Here is a 20,515-nt window from a genome sequence, read left to right on the forward strand (position 1 = left end):
AGCAAAGCGGCGTTTGCCTTGCAAGCAGCCAATCCAGGACCAAAGGTGGTTGGTTCGAATCCCGGTGCCCCATATGGTCCCCTGTGCCTGCCAGGAGCTGTTTCTGAGCAGATAGCCAGGAGTAACCCCTGAGCACTGCCGGGTGTGATCCAAAAAAAACCAGAAACCAAAAAAAAAAAAAAAAAAAAAATCAGAGAAACTACTATATGGACGTATAAGATGACCCCCTAATTTTGCAGTTAAAACATATGTTTAGGCCTATATTCGCTGTATCAGACAGAACGTTCCTGTGCTGCAACTGTATGTACCACAGTGAGCCAATCACAACAAGCAAAGGTTCAAAGGTTATACTGGAATAGACTTCTTCTCTGACTCTGGCCAACCTGAGCAGGCTTTTGACAGTGTAGATTCGGGTCCAGAACATTGTCTAATTTGCATGCATAAAAAGCCTGCTTGAATTGGCTAAGTTAGAGAGGCGGTCCGAGCAGCCTGGCAGTGATTGGTGCAGGATCGAGTTGGAAAATTCGTTTTGTGGCAATATTCAGACAATTTTCGTTCAGTGGCATATTGAAACATTTTCAAGATATACTTGGCGTATAAGACGACCCCTGATTTTCAGTTGACTTTTTTTGTTTGTTTCAAAAGTCGTCTTATATGTCGGAAAATACGGTAATCACCCAATATCCATCTAATAAGGGGTTAATATCTACACTATATCAGGAACTGGCAGAACTTAACAAAAAAATAATCTAACCCCATCAAAAAATAGGGAGAAGAGATGAGCAGAAATTTCCTCAAAGAAGAAATACAGATGGCCAAAAGGCACATAAAATATGCTCCACATTAATCAGCAGGGAGATGCAAATAAAAACAATGAGATATCATCTCACACCACTGAAATTGGCACACATAAAAAGAATAAGAACAACCTGTGCTGGCACAGATACAGGGAGAAAGGGATTCTCATTCATTGCTGGTGGGAATGTCAACTGGGCCAGCTTTTTTGAAAAACAATACAGGCATTTTTCATAAAACTAGAAATTGAGTTCTCATATCTCTCTCTCTCTCTCTCTCTCTCTCTCTCTCTCTCTCTCACACACACACACACACACACACACACATCACCACTTTTATTTCATGGTTTAAGCAAGGAACAATTCTTTTTTTCTTTGGGAGGGCAGGAAGTAGAGCACTTCAGGAATCTATGTTTTTGCTTTTCCCCTTTCCTCACCTGAGGCTCTCTCCTCTTCCCACCCAACACAGACATGCTTTCTAAGCTACAGGTAACATTCTTGAAAAGGAAAAGTCCAACTCAGGATTATCAGGGGGAAAACTCCAACAGCAGCAGCAAATACTAAGCTGCAAATCCTGATGAAGGAAGAAGGGAGGATGGGGTAAAGGAAGGAAGGATGGAGGTGCAGAGTGGGCTTACACTTTGTTCCAAGACCATTACTTTGTTCTAACCTTTGAGTTTGCTTTTGATCTCTGAACTGTCAGATTTTTCTGACCTCTAAGAAAGAACCCAATTTTTTAGTTGTTTGGGAATAAATTTTCTCTCCTTGATAAATTCCTTACTTTTTCTTCAGCTCAACTAATGTATGTTCTCTTCTCTCTTTATTATTATTATTATTATTATTATTATTATATTATTATTATTATTATTATTTGGTTTTTGGGCCACACCCGGCAGTGCTCAGGGGTTACTCCTGGCTGTCTACTCAGAAATAGCCCCTGGCATGGGGCCGGGAAGGTGGCGCTAGAGGTAAGGTGTCTGCCTTACAAGCGCTAGCCGAGGAACGACCACGGTTCGATCCCCCGGCGTCCCATATGGTCCCCCCAAGCCAGGGGCGATTTCTGAGCACATAGCCAGGAGTAACCCCTGAGCGTCAAACGGGTGTGGCCCAAAAACCAAAAACCAAAAAAAAAAAAAAAAAAAAAAAAGAAATAGCCCCTGGCAGGCACAGGGGACCATATGGGACACCGGGATTCAAACCAACCACCTTTGGTCTTGGATCGGCTGCTTGCAAGGCAAACGCCGCTGTGCTATCTCTCTGGGCCCTCTTTATTATTATTATTATTATTATTATTATTATTATTTATTTTTTTGGTTTTTGGGCCACACCCGTTTGACGCTCAGGGGTTACTCCTGGCTATGTGCTCAGAAATCGCTCCTGGCTTGGAGGGACCATATGGGACGCCAGGGGATCGAACCGCGGTCCTTCCTTGGCTAGCGCTTGCAAGGCAGACACCTTACCTCCAGCGCCACCTACCCGGCCCCTATTATTATTATTATTATTATTATTATTATTATTTTATTTTTCTTTTTGTTTTGTTTTGTTGCCACACCCACCTATGCTCAAGGGTTATTCCTGGCTCTGCTCTCAGGAATTACTTCTGACAGTTTAGAAGTACATATAATGTGCCAGGGATCAAACTCTGGTCAGCTGTGTGCACTGCAAGCACCCAGATAATACACTGTGCTATCGCTCTGGCCCACACATTTTATTTTCTTTGTTGGGAGTTGAATCACAGTGCTCAGATACTACTCCAGGCTCTGTGCTCAGGGGTTAGTTACTCCTAGCTCAAAAAAAAAAAAAAAAAGAAAGAAAGAAAAAAAAACACCCCCTTTAGAGTGGTAATGGGTTAATCGGTTAGGCTGCTCCCTTGCATGTGGCTGACCCAAGACAGACCACGGTTCGAATCCTGACATCCCATATAGTCCCTGAGCCTGCCAGGAGCGACTTCTGAGTGCAGAACCTGGAGGAACCTTGAGCGCTGTCCGGTGTGACACCCTAAACAAAAAAAAAGAAGAAAGAAAGGAAGGAAGGAAGGAAGGAAGGAAGGAAGGAAGAAGGAAGGAAGGAAGGAAGGAAGGAAGGAAGGAAGGAAGGAAGGAAGGAAGGAAGGAAGGAAGGAAGGAAGCAAAGAAAGAAGAGAGAAAGGAGAAAGAAAGAAAGAAAGAAAGAAAGAAAGAAAGAAAGAAAGAAAGAAAGAAAGAAAGAAAGAAAGAAAGAAAGAAAGAAAGAAAGAAAGAAAGAAAGAAAGAAAGAAAGAAAGAAAGAAAAGAAAGAAGGGGGCCGAGTGGTGGCGCTGGAGGTAAGGTGCCTGCCTTGCCTGCGCTAGCCTAGGACGGACCGCGGTTCTATCCCCCGGCGTCCCATATGGTCCCCCAAGAAGCCAGGAGCAACTTCTGAGCGCATAGCCAGGAGTAACCCCTGAGCGTCACAGGGTGTGGCCCAAAAAAACAAAAAAAAAAAGAAAGAAAGAAAATAAGGAAGGAAGGAAGGAAGGAAGGAAGGAAGGAAGGAAGGAAGGAAGGAAGGAAGGAAGGAAGGAAGGAAAAAGAAAGAAAGAAAGAAAGAAAGAAAGAAAGAAAGAAAGAAAGAAAGAAAGAAAGAAAGAGAAAGAAAGAAAGAAAGAAAGAAAGAAAAGAAAGAAAGAAAGAAAGAAAGAAAGAAAGAAAGAAAACACTTCTAGCAATGCTGAGGTGCTATGGTGTGCTGGAGACCCAACTTGGTTTGGTCACATGCCAGGCAAGTAAGTCTCTATACTGTCCCTGGCTCTCTCATTAATTTTTCTTTTTTTTTTCTTGCTTGCCTTGCTTACTACTAACCACAAGTTCAATTTCTGGCACTTCTAGAGTCACTCCTAAACACAGAACAGTCCCTGAGCGCCTAAGGGTATAGCCCAATACCTTTCCTCATAAAATTATGGGGAGTTTTGGAGACACATCTAATGGTACTCAGGGCATAGTCCTGCCTCTGTACTTAGGAATTATTCCTGCTGGAGATAGGGAACCATATAGGGTGCTGGGGATTAAACCCTAGTTGCCTACATGCAAGTCAAGTGCCTTATCTGACATATTGTTGTGCAACCTCTCACAAATAAAATTATTTTCTGGTGCTAGAGGTTAAGGCATTGCCCTGCATGCTTTGCTATGTTTTTGTGTCACCCTGGCTCTGCACTCAATAATTAGTCCTGGCAGGGGTCAGGGGACCATATGAGGTACTAGGAATCAAACTTGGGTCAACCCAGGTAGCGCAGGTCAGCCCAGGCCCTACCCATTGTACTATCACTCTAGCCCCAGTTATTGATCCCTGATTTAATTCCCATTACAATATGGTCCCCTTTTCTTAGCCATAGTAACACTTGCTCACAGAATGAGTGGGGACCTCATTTGCCCCACTCATACACACACATTTATGTATTTTCCTTTTGTGTCCATTTACTCTAAGAAGGGTTTCAAGGCATAGCTTTAGAACCCGAGGGCCAATCTCTGGGTAAGGGGTCTGCCTTAAAGCCTGGCCATTCTGAGGAAACAGTACAATCACTTCTGTTTCCCAAAGGCCCAACATTAACACTAAGATGACTTTTACTGCTGGCTGGTCGTGACATGCTGTGACTAAAGCAGGGTCAACATGAGTCACCATAGCAGGCCAGGTGCCTTGCTCCCCTCCCTTTCCCAGAAAGACTCAGGCTGTGAATAGGGCAAACTGAGGTGTGGTATTCATGTCCCAGAGGTGAAGGATTTCTAGTTACTTGCTTTTTGATGGGTTTATACCCACAAATATCTATGTGTAAGTCATGTGCTCTACTGCTAAGTCACAACTTCAGCCCTGATAATTTTTCTTTTTTTTTTTTTTTTTTGGTTTTTGGGTCACACCCAGCGATACTCAGGGGTTACTCCTGGCTATCTTCTCAGAAATAGCTCCTGGCAGGCACCAGGGACCAAACGCTGCTGTGCTATCTCTTCGGCCCCAGCCCTGATAATTTTTCTTTTTCTTTTTTCTTTTTTGTTTTTTGGGCCACACCTGGCAGTGCTCAGGGGTTCCTCCTGGCTGTCTGCTCAGAAATAGCTCCTGGCAGGCACGGGGGACCATATGGGACACCAGGGATTCGAACCAACCACCTTTGGTACTGGATCGGCTGCTTGCAAGGCAAACGCCGCTGTGCTATCTCTCTGAGCCCTAATTTTTTTTTTGGGGGGGCCATACCCAGTGGTGCTCAGGGGTTACTCCTGGCTATCTGCTCAGAAATAGCTCCTGGCAGGCACGGGGGACCATATGGGACACCGGGGAATCGAATCAACCACCTTTGGTCCTGGATCGGCTGCTTGCAAGGCAAACGCCGCTGTGCTATCTCTCCAGGCCCATAATTTTTCATTTTTAAAAAATTTAAAAAGATTCCTATTGGTTTTTGGGCCACACCTAGTGGTGCTGCCTCTGCATTCAGAAGTTATTCCTGGCAGGCTCAGAGGACCATATGGGATTGAACAGGGGTCAACTGCATGCAAGGCAAACACCCCACCTGTTGTGCTATCACACTGGCCCAGCCTTGATTATTTTCAGTGTTTATTTCCACTGTCACCCAATCCTCTTGTTTCTTTTATTTGTGGGGGAAGGGGGTATACCTAGTGGTGTTTAGAACACTGTGCTCAAAGATCACTTTTTTCATTTTGGGGGGCTATAACCAGGAGTTACTTCTGGCTCTGTGCTCAGAAATCACTCTTGGCTGGCTCAGGGGACCCATATGGGATGTCAGGGAATGAACCCAGGTTAGCCCTCTTCAAGGCAAATGCCCTATCAGCTAAGTTATCGCTCTGGCCCCAGTTTTGTAAATTTTTTTTTTTTTTTTTTTGGATTTTGGGTCACACCCTGTGGTGCTTAGGCATTACTCCTGCCTCTGCACTCAGAAATCACTCCTGGAAGGCTCGGGGGGACCATATAGGATGCCGGGAATCGAACTGGGGTCCGTCTTGTGTTGACCTCATGCAAGGCAAATAATGCCTTACTGGCCCCAGCTTTGTTTTCAGGGTTTTTTTTTTTTTTTTTTTTTTTTGCCACACCAGGTGACGCTCAGGGGTTCCTCCTGGCTATGTACTAAGATTGAACTGTCCTAAGTCAGCTGCATGTAAGGCAAACACCCTACTGCTGTGCCACCGCTCCAGCCCCAGCTTTATATTTCTTTTTCTTTTTTTGGTTTTGTTTTGGTTTTTGGGTCACAACCAGCCGCGCTCAGGGGTTACTCCTGGCTCCATGCTCAGAAATCGCTCCTGACAGGATCAGGGGACTATATGGGATGATCTTCTGCATGAAAGCCTTACCTCCATGCTATCTCTCCAGCCCCACTTTGTATTTCTTTTTAAGTTACTTAGCCTTTTAGATATTTTCTGTAAAAATATGGCTCTGAGTCCAGATAGTGATAGTACCGTGGAAGAGTATTTGCCTTTTACATGACCAACTTGATCCCCCTGGCATCCTATATTGTCCCTCATTGCCTGCCAAGAGTATTCATGAGTGCAAAGCAAGAAATAACAGGTGTGACCAAAAAAAAAAAAGGCCCATAAGATTGTTGAGAGGATTACATGAAATGATCCACATAAAGGCAGTACCATGCCCGGCAGGCAGAATTTCCTGAATAAATGTTAACTATTATTATGAAACTTTATGGACTGCCTCCAAAACTAGGTTCCTGGTTTTTGTAGGCTCTAGCATGAGACATAGAAGGGCTTGTAGGCCTGGAGAGATAGCGGCGTTTGCCTTGCAAGCAGCAATCCAGGACCAAAGGTGGTTGGTTCGAATCCTGGCGTCCCATATGGTCCCCCATGCCTGCCAGGAGCTATTTCTGAGCAGACAGCCAGGAATAAGCCCTGAGCACCGCCGGGTGTGACCCAAAATCCAAAAAAAAAAAAAAAAAAAAAAAAGAAGGGCGGCTTGTAAATGGAAGATTATAGCACAATGGGTAGGAACTAAGATATAGTGATAATAAAAACATAGGGGCTGGAGAGATAGCATGGAGGTAGGGTGTTTGCCTTGCATGCAGAAGGATGGTGGTTCGAATCCTGGCATCCCATATGGTCCCCCGTGCCTGCCAGGAGCGATTTCTGAGCGTAGAGTCAGGAGTAACTCCTGAGTGCTGCCGGGTGTGACCCAAAAACCAAAAAAAAAAAAAAAAAAAAAAAGGGAAAGAGAAGGTATTTGAATTCAAAATCACTAAAAGTAGAAAGGCATATTTCAGGAAGAAACAGAAGGCATATATATGAACAGATGACATAGTAATCCAGTTTCTTTCCTTTTTATTTTTTGGAGGGTGCAATACTCTACTGAGTACTCAGTGGTGCTCAAGTTCTGCACTCCTGGTTCTGCATTCAGGAATTGCACTTGGCAGACTCTGGGGATCATATGGGGTGGTGGGGATCAAAGTTGAGTGCATGCAGGTAAGCATTCTTGTGGTCCAGTTTTTTGCAGTGGCTTAAAACAAAAGTTTCGGGACTAAAGTGATAGCAGGTAGGGCACTTGCATTTTATGTGACTGACCCACCTGGTTTGATCCTTAGCATCCCATATTGTCCCCCACACCTGCCAGGAATGATTTCTGAGCCAGCATTGTCCCCAAAACAAAGCAAAACAAAACAACAGGTTTGGGGGGGAGGGGTTTTGGGTCACACCCAGCAGTGGGGTTCAGGGGTTGCTCCTGGCTCTGCACCCAGAAATCTCCCTGGCAAGCTCAAGGGACCATATGAAATGCTAGGGATAGAACCAAGGTCCGTTTCATCTGGGGTTGGCTATGTGCAACCTTACCACTGTGCTACAGCTTCGGCTCCACAACAGATATTTGTCAGCCATTCTTTTTTTTTTTTTTTTTTTGGTTTTTGGGCCATACCCGGTGGCACTCAGAGGTTTCTTCTGGCTTTCTGCTTAGAAATCGCTCCTGGCATGGACAGAGAGATAGCATGGAGGAAGGCATTTGCCTTTCGTGCAAAAGGATGGTGGCTCAAATCCCGGCATCCCATATGGTCCCCTTTGCCTGCTAGGGGCCATTTCTGAGCTTAGAGCCAGGTGTAACCCCTGAGCGCTGCTGGGTATGACCCAAAAACCAAAAAAAAAAAGAAAGAAAGAAAGAAAAAGAAAGAAAGAAAGAAAAAGAAAGAAAGAAAGAAAGAAAGAAAGAAAAGAAAAGAAAAGAAAAGAAAGAAAAGAAAAGAAAAGAAAGAAAAGAAAAGAAAAGAAAAGAAAAGAAAAGAAAAGAAAAGAAAAGAAAAGAAAAGAAAAGAAAAGAAAAGAAAGAAATCGCTCCTGGCGGGCACGGGGGACATATGGGATGCTGGGTTTAAAACCGCTGTTGGTCATGGGTCGGCCACTAGCAAGGCCACACCCGGCGGTATTCAGGGGTTACTCCTAGCTCTGCACTCAGAAATCGCTCCTGGCAGGCTTGGGGACCATAAGGGATTCCGGGAATCGAACCCAGGTCTGTCTTGGTCAGCTGCATGCAAGGCAAAAATGCTCTACTGCTGTGCTATTACCCTGGCCCCCTTGGAGTCTGTCGTTACTATTAAAAGCTTTATGCAGGGTGGTAACAGATTGAATTGTAATTTACAAAGTGCATACTTTAATTTATAAAGAGCATACCATGCTTACAGGCATACAGTACAGTTAAGGACAGCAAGCTTTAAGGACAACTCAGCATCAAGCAGGCTATACAAAGGAATACAGAGAGAGAGAGAGAGAGAGAGAGAGAGAGAGAGAGAGAGAGAGAGAGAGAGAGAGAGAGAGAGAGAGAGAGAGAGAGAGATGGATCTATAAGTCGAACTATACATCCAGATGATCATAACATACAAGATTAGAGTTGAGAAGAATCTGCTGAGCAGAAGACTTGAGAGCATTACTTTCCCCCTGGTTTGGCTTTTGTGTTGAGCGCCCCTCCCTCAGTTGTCATTCAAAATTCAACTCTAGGGGTAGTAGTTCACCTAGCAGTCTGCTAATCTCCTGCATCCCATAAGGTTTTTTGGTTTTTGGGTCACACCCGGCAGTGTTTAGGGGTTACTCCTGGCTCTACGCTCAGAAATCACTCCTGGAAGGCTCTGGGGACCATATGGGATGCCGGGATTCGAACCACCTTACTTCCACATGCAAGGCAAACACCCTACCTCCATGCTATTTCTCTGGCCACTCCCTCCATCTCTTTTGTGAAAACATGGCAGATACTTCCACAGATCAGACTAAGGAGCCCTGCTCTGTAATCCCACTACTAGTTTCTTTCTCCACTAGAGCACTTGGCAGACAGTTTTTTTTTTTATCACTGACTATTTCCCAATTTCTCCCACCAGTCTGAAAAATTTGTTGACAGCACTGCCCAGTCTTGATCACCTTTGCACCTTGCAAGGACACATGTAGTGTCAATAACAACTAAAGGAATTAATGAAAAAAAACTTTAGGGGGCCTAAAGAAATAGTACAGTGGGGAGATAGTACTGTGGGAAGTGCACTTGCCTTGCACACAGCTGACCGAGTTCAATGCTGGTTAACCAATATGGTCTCCTATGTACTGCCAGGGGTAATTACCCAAAAACCAAACCAAACCAAAATACTAAAGAAAGAAAAAAAAAAGAGCATTGTCTCTCTGAGCTTAGGCTTTGGGGTCACAGTATTATTTTGTTGTTGTTGTTGTTGTTGTTGTTGTTTTGCTTTTTGGACACACCTGGAGGTGCTCAGGGATTACTCCTGGCTCTGCACTCAGGAAATACTATTGGTGATGCTTAAGGGAACTCATGAGATGCCAGGGTATGAGCCATGTACAGGCCTCCTACCCCCTCAGGTCTTCTTTTTCTTTTTCTTTTATGGTTCCCCGAGCCTGCCAGGAGCAATTTCTGAGCGTAGAGCCAGGAGTAACCCCTGAGTGCTGCTGCATATTACCCAGAAAAACAAAAAAAGTTACTCCTGCTCTGTGCTCAGGGAAAAATCCTGGCAACTTGTTGGATGATGTGCGGTGCCGGGCCCAAAGTGTGGTGAGACACATGCAAAGCAAGTGTTTTAATGTCTGTGCTCTCTCTGCAGCCCTACATCATTTTATTTCTAAATCATTGCAGAATTCTGGTCTTTTTTTTTCTTTTATTTATTGATTGATTGGTTTTTGGGCCACATCCAGCAGCGCTCAGCTCAGGTCACTCCTGGTTTCTGCACTCAGAAATCGCTCCTGGCAGGCTGGGGGACCCTATGGGATACCTGGGTTGAGCGCATGCCAGGCAAAAATGCCCTATAGAGGTGCTATCTCTCCGGCCCCGAGTCCTGGTCTTCAAAGAACATAAAGCCTGGTGGAGTTAAGACCCCATGATCAGGGTCCGGAGAGATAGCATGGAGGTAAGGTGTTTGTCTTTCATGCAGAAGGTTGTGGTTCGAATCCCTGCATCCCATATGGTCCCTTGAGCCTGCCAGGAGCGATTTCTGAGCATAGAGCCAGGAGTAACCCCTGAGAGCTGCTGGGTGTGACCCCAAAACAAAACAAAAACAAAAAAAGACCCCATGATCAGAAGTAGTGTGCTTACTTGGAATGGTTTGAATGGTTTCGGCCTCTGGCATGGCAAAAGAAAGAAGGAAAAGAGGGGCCGGTGAGGTGGTGCTAGAGGTAAGTGTCTCCCTTGCAAGCGCTAGCCAAGGAAGGGCTGCAGTTCGATCCCCTGGCATCCCATATGGTCCCCCCAAGCCAGGGGCAATTTCTGAGCACTTAGCCAGGAGTAACCCCTGAGCATCAAATGGGTGTGGCCCAAAACAAAAAAAAGAAAAAAAAAAAAAGGAAAATAAAAGAACAGAAGAGAATAAAAAAGAAAAAAGAAAAGAGAATAAAGAAAAGAAAAGGGCCGGGCGGTGGCACTGGAGGTAAGGTGCCTGCCTTGCCTGCGCTAACCTAGGACGGACCGCGGTTCGATCCCCCGGCGTCCCATATGGTCCCCCAAGAAGCCAGGAGCAACTTCTGAGCGCATAGCCAGGAGTAACCCCTGAGCGTCACAGGGTGTGGCCCAAAAACCAAAAAAAAAAAAAAAAAAAAAAAAAAAAGAAAAGAAAAGAGAAATCACTCCTGGAGGGCCCGGAGAGCTAGCACAGCGGCGTTTGCCTTGCAAGCAGCCAATCCAGGACCAAAGGTGGTTGGCTCGAATCCTGGTGTCCCACATGGTCCCCCATGCCTGCCAGGAGCTATTTCTGAGCAGACAGCCAGGAGTAACCCCTGAGCACCTCCGGGTGTGGCCCAAAAACAAAAACAAAAAATTAAAACAAAAAAAGAAGAGAATAAAGAAAAGAGAAGGGGCCAGAGAGATAATATGGAGATAAGGTGTTTGCCTTGCATGCAGAAGGACGGTGGTTCGAATCCCGGCATCCCATAAAGTCCCCGGAGCCTACTAGAAGCGATTTCTGAGATTAGAGCCAGGAGTAAGTCCTGAGCACAGCTGGGTGTCACACACACACACACACACACACACACACACACACACACACACACACACACACAAAATTAGAAAAGAGAAGAGGAAAGAAAAGAATAAAGAAAAGAAAAAAAAGAAAAGAGAAGAGAAAAGAAAAAGAGAATAAAGTAAAGAAAAAAGAAGAGAAGGGGGGCACACTTTGTGACATTCAAGGGTTACTCCTGTATATCTGCTCAAAAATCACTCCTGGCTCGGGGGACCATATGGGATGCTGGGGATTGAACCCAGGTCTGTCCTGGGTCAGCCACAAAAAAAAAAAAAAAAAAAAAGAAGAAAAATAGAGAATGGGGCCGGGTAGGTGGCGCTGGAGGTAAGGTGTCTGCCTTGCAAGCGCTAGCCAAGGAAGGACCGCGGTTCGATCCCCCGGCGTCCCATATGGTCCCCCCCAAGCCAGGGGCGATTTCTGAGCACATAGCCAGGAGTAACCCCTGAGCGTCAAACGGGTGTGGCCCAAAAACCAAAAAAAAAAAAAAAAAAAAGAAAATAGAGAAGAAAAGTAAAAAAGAGAAGAGAAAAAGAAAAGAGAAGAAAAAGAAAATAAAGAAAATGAGAAGAGAAAAACAAAAGAGAAAAAGAAAATAAAGAAAAGAAAAGAAAGAGGAAGGAAGGAAAGAAGGAAGGAAGGAAGGAAGGAAGGAAGGAAGGAAGGAAGGAAGGAAGGAAGGAAGGAAGGAAGGAAGGAAGGAAGACCGACAGACAGACAGACCGACCAACTTCAGCAAACCAGGCGGTGAAATCCCATCCCGCTCTGGCACTAAACTCCGCCTCTGGAACATTGCAATCCCACTCCCGGCCAGGCGGTGACGCCCAAGAAGACGCACGCACGCACGCGCAGTACAAGAACAAGTACGGGTGGTAGTGGCGGTGGTAGTAGTAGCAGCAGCAGCGTTCCCTCGACCTTCCCGATGGCGGCCGCCGGCCCCTTTCCCGGCATCCTCCGCGGCGCCGGGCGGCGTCACTTCCGGTGGGGAAGGCCCGCGGCCGCCGCCGCCATTTCGGGCGCTCCCGCGAGCAGGGCTGAGCGCGCGGCTGCGAGCGCCGAACGAGCCGAGCCGGTGCGGGCGGTGCGGTGCGGTGCGGAGCGGTGCGCTGGGCGGCGGGGCCGGCGGAGGGCCGGCGCGGCGGCGGCGGCCATGGCGGGCAACTTCGACTCGGAGGAGCGGAGCAGCTGGTACTGGGGCCGCCTGAGCCGGCAGGAGGCGGTGGCGCTGCTGCAGGGCCAGCGGCACGGGGTGTTCCTGGTGCGGGACTCGAGCACCAGCCCCGGGGACTATGTGCTCAGCGTGTCGGAGAACTCGCGCGTCTCGCACTACATCATCAACAGCAGCGGCCCGCGCCCGCCCGTGCCGCCCTCGCCCGCCCAGCCGCCGCCCGGTGAGGGTCGGGTCGGGTCGGGTCGCCCGGGTCGGTGGGGCTGCGCGGGACGGGCGGGCTGGAGCACCCGGAGCAGCAGCAGCCGCCCTCGCCCTCCACCCTCTACCCTCCACCGCCGTCGCGATCGCGTGTGGGAGGGGAGGCCCCGAGGCCTCTCTGGGTGTGCCCGGGAGATCGGACAGCCCCGGGGAAGGGGAACTGCGCTGCCGCGGCCCCAGGGTGGGGCCCCGGGGCCTGCCCGACCGACCGATCGACGTGGGGGCGGGGGCACCAAGCACCACCCCACCCACCCGTGCTTCAAGCCGTTGCTTTCTGGCGGGGTCGGGGTCCCCCTGCCCCTGCCCTGCTGGCGGCTGGCCTCGGGTAGGAAGTCGCTCATGCCGCCCCGCAGGGATGAAGACTGACACACACACCCTCAGGAAGCCGCTCCGCTGCTCTTTTTGCTTTTGCCTTTCTTGGGCATTTGTCCAGAACCGCTTTGCTTCACCGTGCTCCGCTCCGCTCTGCTCTTCCCTCCCCACACAGCCGAGGATGAGGATGAGGGTGGCGAGCTCAGTGCCTGCCTGAGCCCGAGGAGAAGGAATGTTGGCCCAGGAGGAAGGGACTCCTGCCTGGTGCTCAAGGATCACCCCATCCTCATGCCTTCCTTCCTTCCTTCCTTGCTTGCTTCCTTCCTTCCTCCCTTCCATCCAGAGCTGAGAGCTTTCTCCTTCCAGGTGTTCGCCTCTGAGAGACTTTTTTTTTTGTTGGTTGGTTGGCTTTAAGGAAATAAACACAGCAGAAGGAAACAATTCCTTCCCAAGAAGCGGATGGAGCTGTAGCTTTTCTTTCCTTGGACTTTTAACTATTTATTGTCAAGTTAAGGCTGCACTTTCTGAGGCCCCTCCTGTTCCCTCGGAGCTGTGGCCGGCCTGAGTGTTCATTCCCACATCTCAGGCCCAGACCTTCGCTAAGCATCTCCTTTTGAGAGTTCATATGAGCCACACGTTCTCTGCCCCATCACTGTTTTAGCTAGGCCTTGGGGACTTTGTCAAGAGGGAGTTTGGATACTTAGTATTGAAAGTTGTGAGGTGCTGAGGAGTTCTTTTTTGGTGGTGCTGAGCTTAGGGGGTGTGTGTTACCTTTTAGGGCCTCATTTGTGAAATCTTGTGCTTCACTAGCAACAGAGGTGCAGATAAAGCTGAGGTTATTATAATTGTCTAACTGCAGGAGTCTGAGTACCTTCTCCAGTGTTCCCCAGTTGAATGAAGCATTTTCCTCCCCACCAGACCGGCCATGAGGCTGGATTCCCGCCCAAGTGACGGAGGACCCAGAGCCAGTCTTTGCAAACTTCCCTTTTAGGATAACTCTTAACATAGCTTTTTCGTTGACTTTGAGCAGGACTTTGAGACAGGACAGATGGTCTTGATTGTTGTTAGCACTTTGGGTTTTGTTGTTGTTTTGAGATGCTGGTGTTCAAGTGTAGGTCTCATGTATGAAAGATACATGCATTACTATATACTTGCCGCACACAGTTTCATTTTGATTTTTGGGATGCTGAAAAACAAACCAGGGTCTCATAGATATGTTTGTCCTGAACTACACTGCTGCCCACACCCCACCCTCTGCAAGAATTTGGGATCCTGATGTCAGATAGTATGAGATCCTTGCCTTGCATGTGGCTAACCCCGTTTGATCCCTTGTATTGCATATGGTCCCTCTAACACAGCTAAGAAGAGTAAGCCCTTGAGCACTTCCAGGAATGACAGTAAAAAACTGGGAAAGAAGCTGTCCATGAGTTATCTTACATTTTACAATTAGCTAGGTTTACTATCGTAAGACAATTTTGATATAACATTAATTTTTCTCTAGAGCAGATACACTTTACTGTTAACTACCTACCAGTTTATCAGGATTATAGTGACATGGTCACAAACTAACTGAAACAACATTCTCATTTTTTGCGGAGGGAGTGGGAAGCTCACCCTTAGCTGCATGGGGAATTGAAAACCTAGGGACTCCCACATGCAAAGCATGCATTCCACCTCTTTGAACCATCTTGCTGGCCTTCAATTCTCAACTTTATCTGTTTTGTCGATTGCAAAGTCCTTGGTATAACCAAGCAGGATTGGTTGGATCACCCAAGGATCACCTTGGCATTGTGATGCTACTATTGCTCTGTACTTACCTTTTTATTGGACTCCACCTTTTCCTAATTGATATGAGTTCAGAGCCTTGACCCATGAGAAAATATAAAGATTGCTGAAGTTTGTGAATAGGGTGTGGAAGTTTCATGGCATTATGGTGATTATGTCTGCTCTTTCCCACACAGGGCAGTTGATTTAGTTGTTTCAACTTTGTTTTCACCTCTCCATCAGTCTTACTCTCTTACTTTCTTTTGAAACCAGAGAGGAATTGCTTGAAATTTTGTTTTGTTTAGTATGGGTCACACCCAGAAGTGCTCAGGAGTCGCTTCTGGAAGACTCCAGGGACCATATGGGATGCCCCGAATTGAACCACCTTCAGTCCTAGGTTGGCCGTACTGCTGCTGTGCTATCTCTTTGGTTCCAACTTCTTGAATTTTAGACATACATCGTATTAATAACTAACATTTATTGATTAGTTCTGTGTAAGACACTGTGCTGAATGGCAGATAGTATAGTAGGTGGAGTAATGATTGTTATGCAGGCAGGTGACCTGGTTTTGATCCCTGGTACCCTATATGATCCCCTCCCTCAGCCTCACCAAGAGTCATTCCTAAGAGCCAGGAATAAGCTCTGAACACAGGAACCCCCCCCCCAAAAAAAAAAAAAAACACTTTGCAAATTAAGTATTGTCTATAACAATCTAGTGAGGTAATTACTGTGAACATCATTTATTAAAATATTCCATTTCTTAGGGGTCGGAGTGGTGGCACAGTGGTGTAGGGCGTTTGCCTTGTGCGCGGCTGGCTGACCTAGGACAGACCGTGGTTAAATCCCCTGGCGTCCCACATGGTCCCCCAAGCCAGGAGTGATTTCTGAGTGCGGAGCTAGGAGTAACCCTGAGCATCACGGGTGTGGCCCAAATACAAAACAAAAATAAAATAAAATATTTTCATTTTATATATGAAACAGATTTAGTTATTTACCCAAGGTTACACAACTAGTAAGTAACTGAGTCAGAATTTGATTCTAGAGCTAGAGGGATAGAACAGTGTGGTAGGGCACTTGCTTTGCATGCAGCCAACTTGGGTTTGCTCCCCAACACTCTATATGGTCTCATAGGAGTGATCCCTGCGTATGAATGGGCGTGGTAACAAAACAAGAAAAATTTAAATTTATGAATTCTGACCTGAAAGCTAACATTACTATCTCTCAATTAGTTTGATTTTTGAGCATAGAGCCAGGAGTAACACCTGAGCACTGCCAGGTGTGACTCAAAAACCAAAAAAAAAAAAAAAAGTTTGATTTTGGGGCTGGAGTGGTAGCACAGGTCTTTGCCTTACATGCGGTCAACCTGGTTCTGATTCCTGGTATATGGTTCCCCCAGCCTGCCAGGATGATTTTTGAGTGCACAGCCAAGAGTTTACCCCTGAATGTGGCTGGGTGTGGCCTCCAAACCAAAAAGATTAAAGTTTGATTTTGAGATCTCTAGTGCACATAGATTTAAAAACTTTAGTCTTTGGGGCTGGAGAGACAGCATGGTGCAGAAAGACGGTAGTATGAATCCTGACATCCCATATAGTCCCCGGAGCCCTGCCAGGAGTGGGGAGTAACCCCTGAGCGTTGTAGGGTATGACCCAAAATTAAAAAAAACAAAACAAAAAAAAAAAAACGTTTAGTCTATGTCCTGGACTCCCTCTTTCTATTTAAGAGTAAAAGTAAAGGATAATAGAAAAGTGTGAGCATTTTAGTATTGGTACACACCCACTAGTTCAAGTCAGTTGTAGAGTCCTAGCCATGGCTCAAGGGCTGGAGTTCATGAACAGACCAGACCTCCCACTTAGAAAGTGTTTTGTCAACTCTGAGCCATCTCTCTGGTCCAACTAAAGTGTTTTAGGGGCATAAGCTTAAAATAGGCTAATCTGCAGATTGCAGTGTCTACTGTGGCTTTTACTCATAGCCATAGGACTGAGCTTTGTCAGATACAGTATACTGGTTATACTTTCAGGTTGTCCTTCAAAGTGAGTCATTTGGCATTGCTTTGCAACCATTGATCCTTGACTAGTTCCTGTTAGAACAATGAAGTATTACTAAATCTTAACCAGTAGACAGTTGACAAAACTATGTTGAGAAAGTAGTTCTGTACTTGATCTTTGAATTTGGGTTTGAGTTGTTTTCTTTTTTTCTTTTTTTTTTTTTTGGGCCACACTCGTTTGACGCTCAGGGGTTACTCCTGGCTAAGCGCATCAGAAAATGCCCCCTGGCTTGGGGGGAGACCATATGGGACGCCTGGGGATCGAACCGCAGTCCTTCCTTGGCTAGCGCTTGCCAAGGCAGACACCTTACCTCCAGCGCCACCTACCCGGCCCCAGGGTTTGAAGTTGTTTTTGTTTATTGCCATACCTAGTGTTCATGGGCTCTATCCTGGCAGGGACTTAGGAGATCATATATAAGGATCAAACCTAGATAGGCCACGTGGAAGACAAGTACCCTTACTCATTGTACTGTTTCTGGCCTGGTTTGAGTCTTATTTACTTGTATTTGTGCATGTACCTCATAGCAAGTTTTTTTCTTTTTTTTGGTTTTTGGGTCACACCCGGCTTGCTTTGGGTCCACTTCTGGCTCTGTGCTCAGAAATCGCTCCTGGCAGGCATGGGGGGACCATATGGGATTGCTGGGATTCGAACCACTGTCCATCCTGGGTCAGCTACATACAAGGCAAACACGTTACTGCTGTGCTATCTCTCCATCCCCTTGTAGCAAGTTTTTTAATTTCTCTATGCCTCTGTTTCCTCATATGTAAAAGATAAATAGTTAAACTTTGGAGCCAGAGTGATAGTATAGAGCAGTGATGTCTAACCTTTTTGAACCAGTGCCCAAACTGCTGCACAGTGCCCGGTCCTCCCAATGGCTAGTCCGGCCCTGTTGCCAGATGAGTTGCAAAGCAGACACTGGCACACTCGCCTCCTGCCACGCCACATATCATAATTGCAGACCTTCCCATGTGCCAGCTGCAAATCCTTTGCATGCCACCGCAGGCACGAGTGCCATAGGTTCACCATCAAGGGTATAGAGGGTAGGACATTTACCTTGCACACAGCCAACCCATGTTCAATCCACAGATTCCCATAAGATCTCTCAAGGACCGCCAGGAATGATTCCTGAGAGCAGAGCCAGGAGTAACCCCTGAGCACCTCTGGGTGTGGGCTCTGCCCCCCAAAAAGCTTAGGAATTGGACAAGCCAGTAAAAAATATTATTCTCGGGGCCGGTAGGTGGCGCTGGAGGTAAGGTGTCTGCCTTGCAAGCGCTAGCCAAGGAAGGACCGCGGTTCGATCCCCGGCGTCCCATATGGTCCCCCCAAGCCAGGGGCGATTTCTGAGCACATAGCCAGGAGTAACCCTGAGCGTAAAACGGGTGTGGCCCAAAAACCAAAAAAAAAAAAAAAAAAAAAAAAAAAAATATTATTCACCTTACCATTTGTAATTTTGTGGGGCCGAAGAGTTGGGTGTTTGGGTCATGCATGCAAGGTGGTATTTTGGGCTTATTTGTACTCTGTTCAGATATCATTCCTGGTGATGCTCAGTGTGTCAAAGTGGCATTAGCTGACACAAGGTACTAACTCATTGTGCTCTCTGCCCCCCATTTTTTTGTTTGTTTGTTTTTTGGTTTTTGGGCCACACCCGGCAGTGCTCAGGGGTTACTCCTGGCTGTCTGCTCAGAAATAGCTCCTGGCAGGTACGGGGGTCCATATGGGACACCGGGATTCGAACCAACCACCTTAGGTCCTGGATCGGCTGCTTGCAAGGCAAACACCGCTGTGCTATCTCTCCAGGCCCTCTGCCCCCATTTGTAATCTTGTTTTCATTTTTGGGCCACACTCAGCTGTGCTCTGTACTTATTCCTGGATCTGCACTCAGGGATAAGTACTATCTGCTCAAAAGACAATGGGATGTTGGGGTCTCAAACACCAGTCCCCTTGTCTAAGGCAAACACCCTACTTACTGTTCTATTTCTCTAGCCCCTGTAACATAAATTATGTTTGATGCCTCAAAGGAGTATTACTATAGGTATACAGTACTATTATTTGTTGTTTTTCTTTCCTTTTCCTTTTTTTTTTTTTTTTTTTTTTTGTTTTTGTTTGGGTCATATCCAGCTGTGCTTAGGGGTTACTCCTGGCTCTGCTCTCAGAAAGCACTCCTGGCAGGCAACGGTGGAGGGGGGAACCATATGGAATGCCGGGATTCGAACCACCACCTGTCCTGGATCGGCTGCATGTAAGGCAAACACCCTACCACTATGCTATCTCTCTGGTCCCCAGTTTGGTGACTTTCTTTTTATTTTGGGGCGGGGGTCACGCCCCGGCAGCACTCGGGTTACTCCTGGCTCTATGCTCAGAAATTGCCCCAGGCAGGCATGGGGGACCATATGGGATGCTGGGATTCGAACCACCATCCTTCTGAATGAAAGGCAAATGCCTTACCTCCATGCTATCTCTCTGGTCCCCTGTTTGGTCACTTTTATCATGTTTTCTTTTCTTTTTATAATTTTTATTTTTGGGCCACACCCAGCGGTGCTCTGGGGAGTAATCTAGATTTGTGCTCAGAAATTGCTCCTGGCAGATTGGACGATTATATGGGATGCCAGGGATTGAACTCAGGTCTGTCCCGGGTCGGCCACATACAAGGCAAACACCCTACTGCTTTGCTATGGCCTCGGCCCTCTTCATCTTTTCTTAGAACCAAATTGTAGTCCATTGTAATTCATTCCACTCATCTGTTGACAACTTAGGTTGTGTCCAGATCTTGGCTATTGTAAATAAATAACACTGCAGTGGACATAGCTTTGCAAAGATCTCTTTTTTTTTTTTTTTTTAATTTTGGTTTTTGGACCACACTTAGTGGCACTCGGGTTATTCCCGGTTCTGTGCTCAGAAATTACTTCTGGCAGGTTCTGGGGACCAGATGCCAGGGATTGAACCCTCATGCAAGGCAAATACTCTACCAGCTCCACAAGTATCTTTTTAAATTAATATTTCTGTATTGCTACAGATGCTCAGGAGTGAATCTTCTGGATAATATAGAAAGTTTTTGTGGGGCCGGGCGGTGGCGCTAAAGGTAAGGTGCCTGCCTTGCCTGTGCTAGCCTTGGACGGACCGCGGTTCGATCCCCCGGTGTCCCATATGGTCCCCCAAGCCAGGAGCAACTTCTGAGCACATAGCCAGGAGTAACCCCTGAGCATTACTGGGTGTGGCCCAGAAACCAAAAAAAAAAGAAAGTTTTTGTTTTTTGGCCAAACCCGGTGACGCTCAGGGGTTACTCCTGGCTATGTGCTCAGAAGTCAATCCTGACTTGGGGACCATATGGGACGCTGGGGGATCAAACCATGATCTGTCCTAGGCTAGCGCGTGCAAGGCAGAGACACCTTACGCTTGCGCCACTACTCCGGCCCCAGAAACTCTTTAATTTTAAGATTTTGAAAGGTCATCAGTTTACCATAGTATATGAACCAGACAGACCAACAGTATGTAAAGATTTTTTCTTTTCTCGGGGGTGGGTTTCACATGGGTTACTCCTGGTTCGAAACTCAGGAATCACTCCTGGCAGGCTAAGGGGAATATGGAATGCCAGGGATCGAAAACTGGGCTCTACGAGCTATACTATTGCTCTGGCCCCAAATGTTTCTTTTTCCTTTCTCATTTTTTTTTTGTCTCTGGGGCACACCCAGCGGTATTTAGGGTGACTTATTCTGGCACACATGGAGGAACA

General features: G+C 46.7%; 1 protein-coding gene across 1 annotated transcript in view; it reads left to right on the forward strand.

Moving 5' to 3' along the window:
* The first annotated feature begins 12,376 nt into the window (after positions 1–12,376).
* Positions 12,377–20,515, forward strand: part of CRK (CRK proto-oncogene, adaptor protein) — a 53,008-nt gene continuing 44,869 nt past the window's right edge. The window contains 1 exon segment of the mRNA XM_049782624.1: positions 12,377–12,626. Within this exon segment, the coding sequence (XP_049638581.1) occupies positions 12,386–12,626 (241 nt within the window). The 5' untranslated portion in view covers positions 12,377–12,385.

The sequence above is a fragment of the Suncus etruscus genome, chromosome 1, assembly GCF_024139225.1.
Source record: "Suncus etruscus isolate mSunEtr1 chromosome 1, mSunEtr1.pri.cur, whole genome shotgun sequence".
Lineage (NCBI taxonomy): Eukaryota > Metazoa > Chordata > Mammalia > Eulipotyphla > Soricidae > Suncus > Suncus etruscus.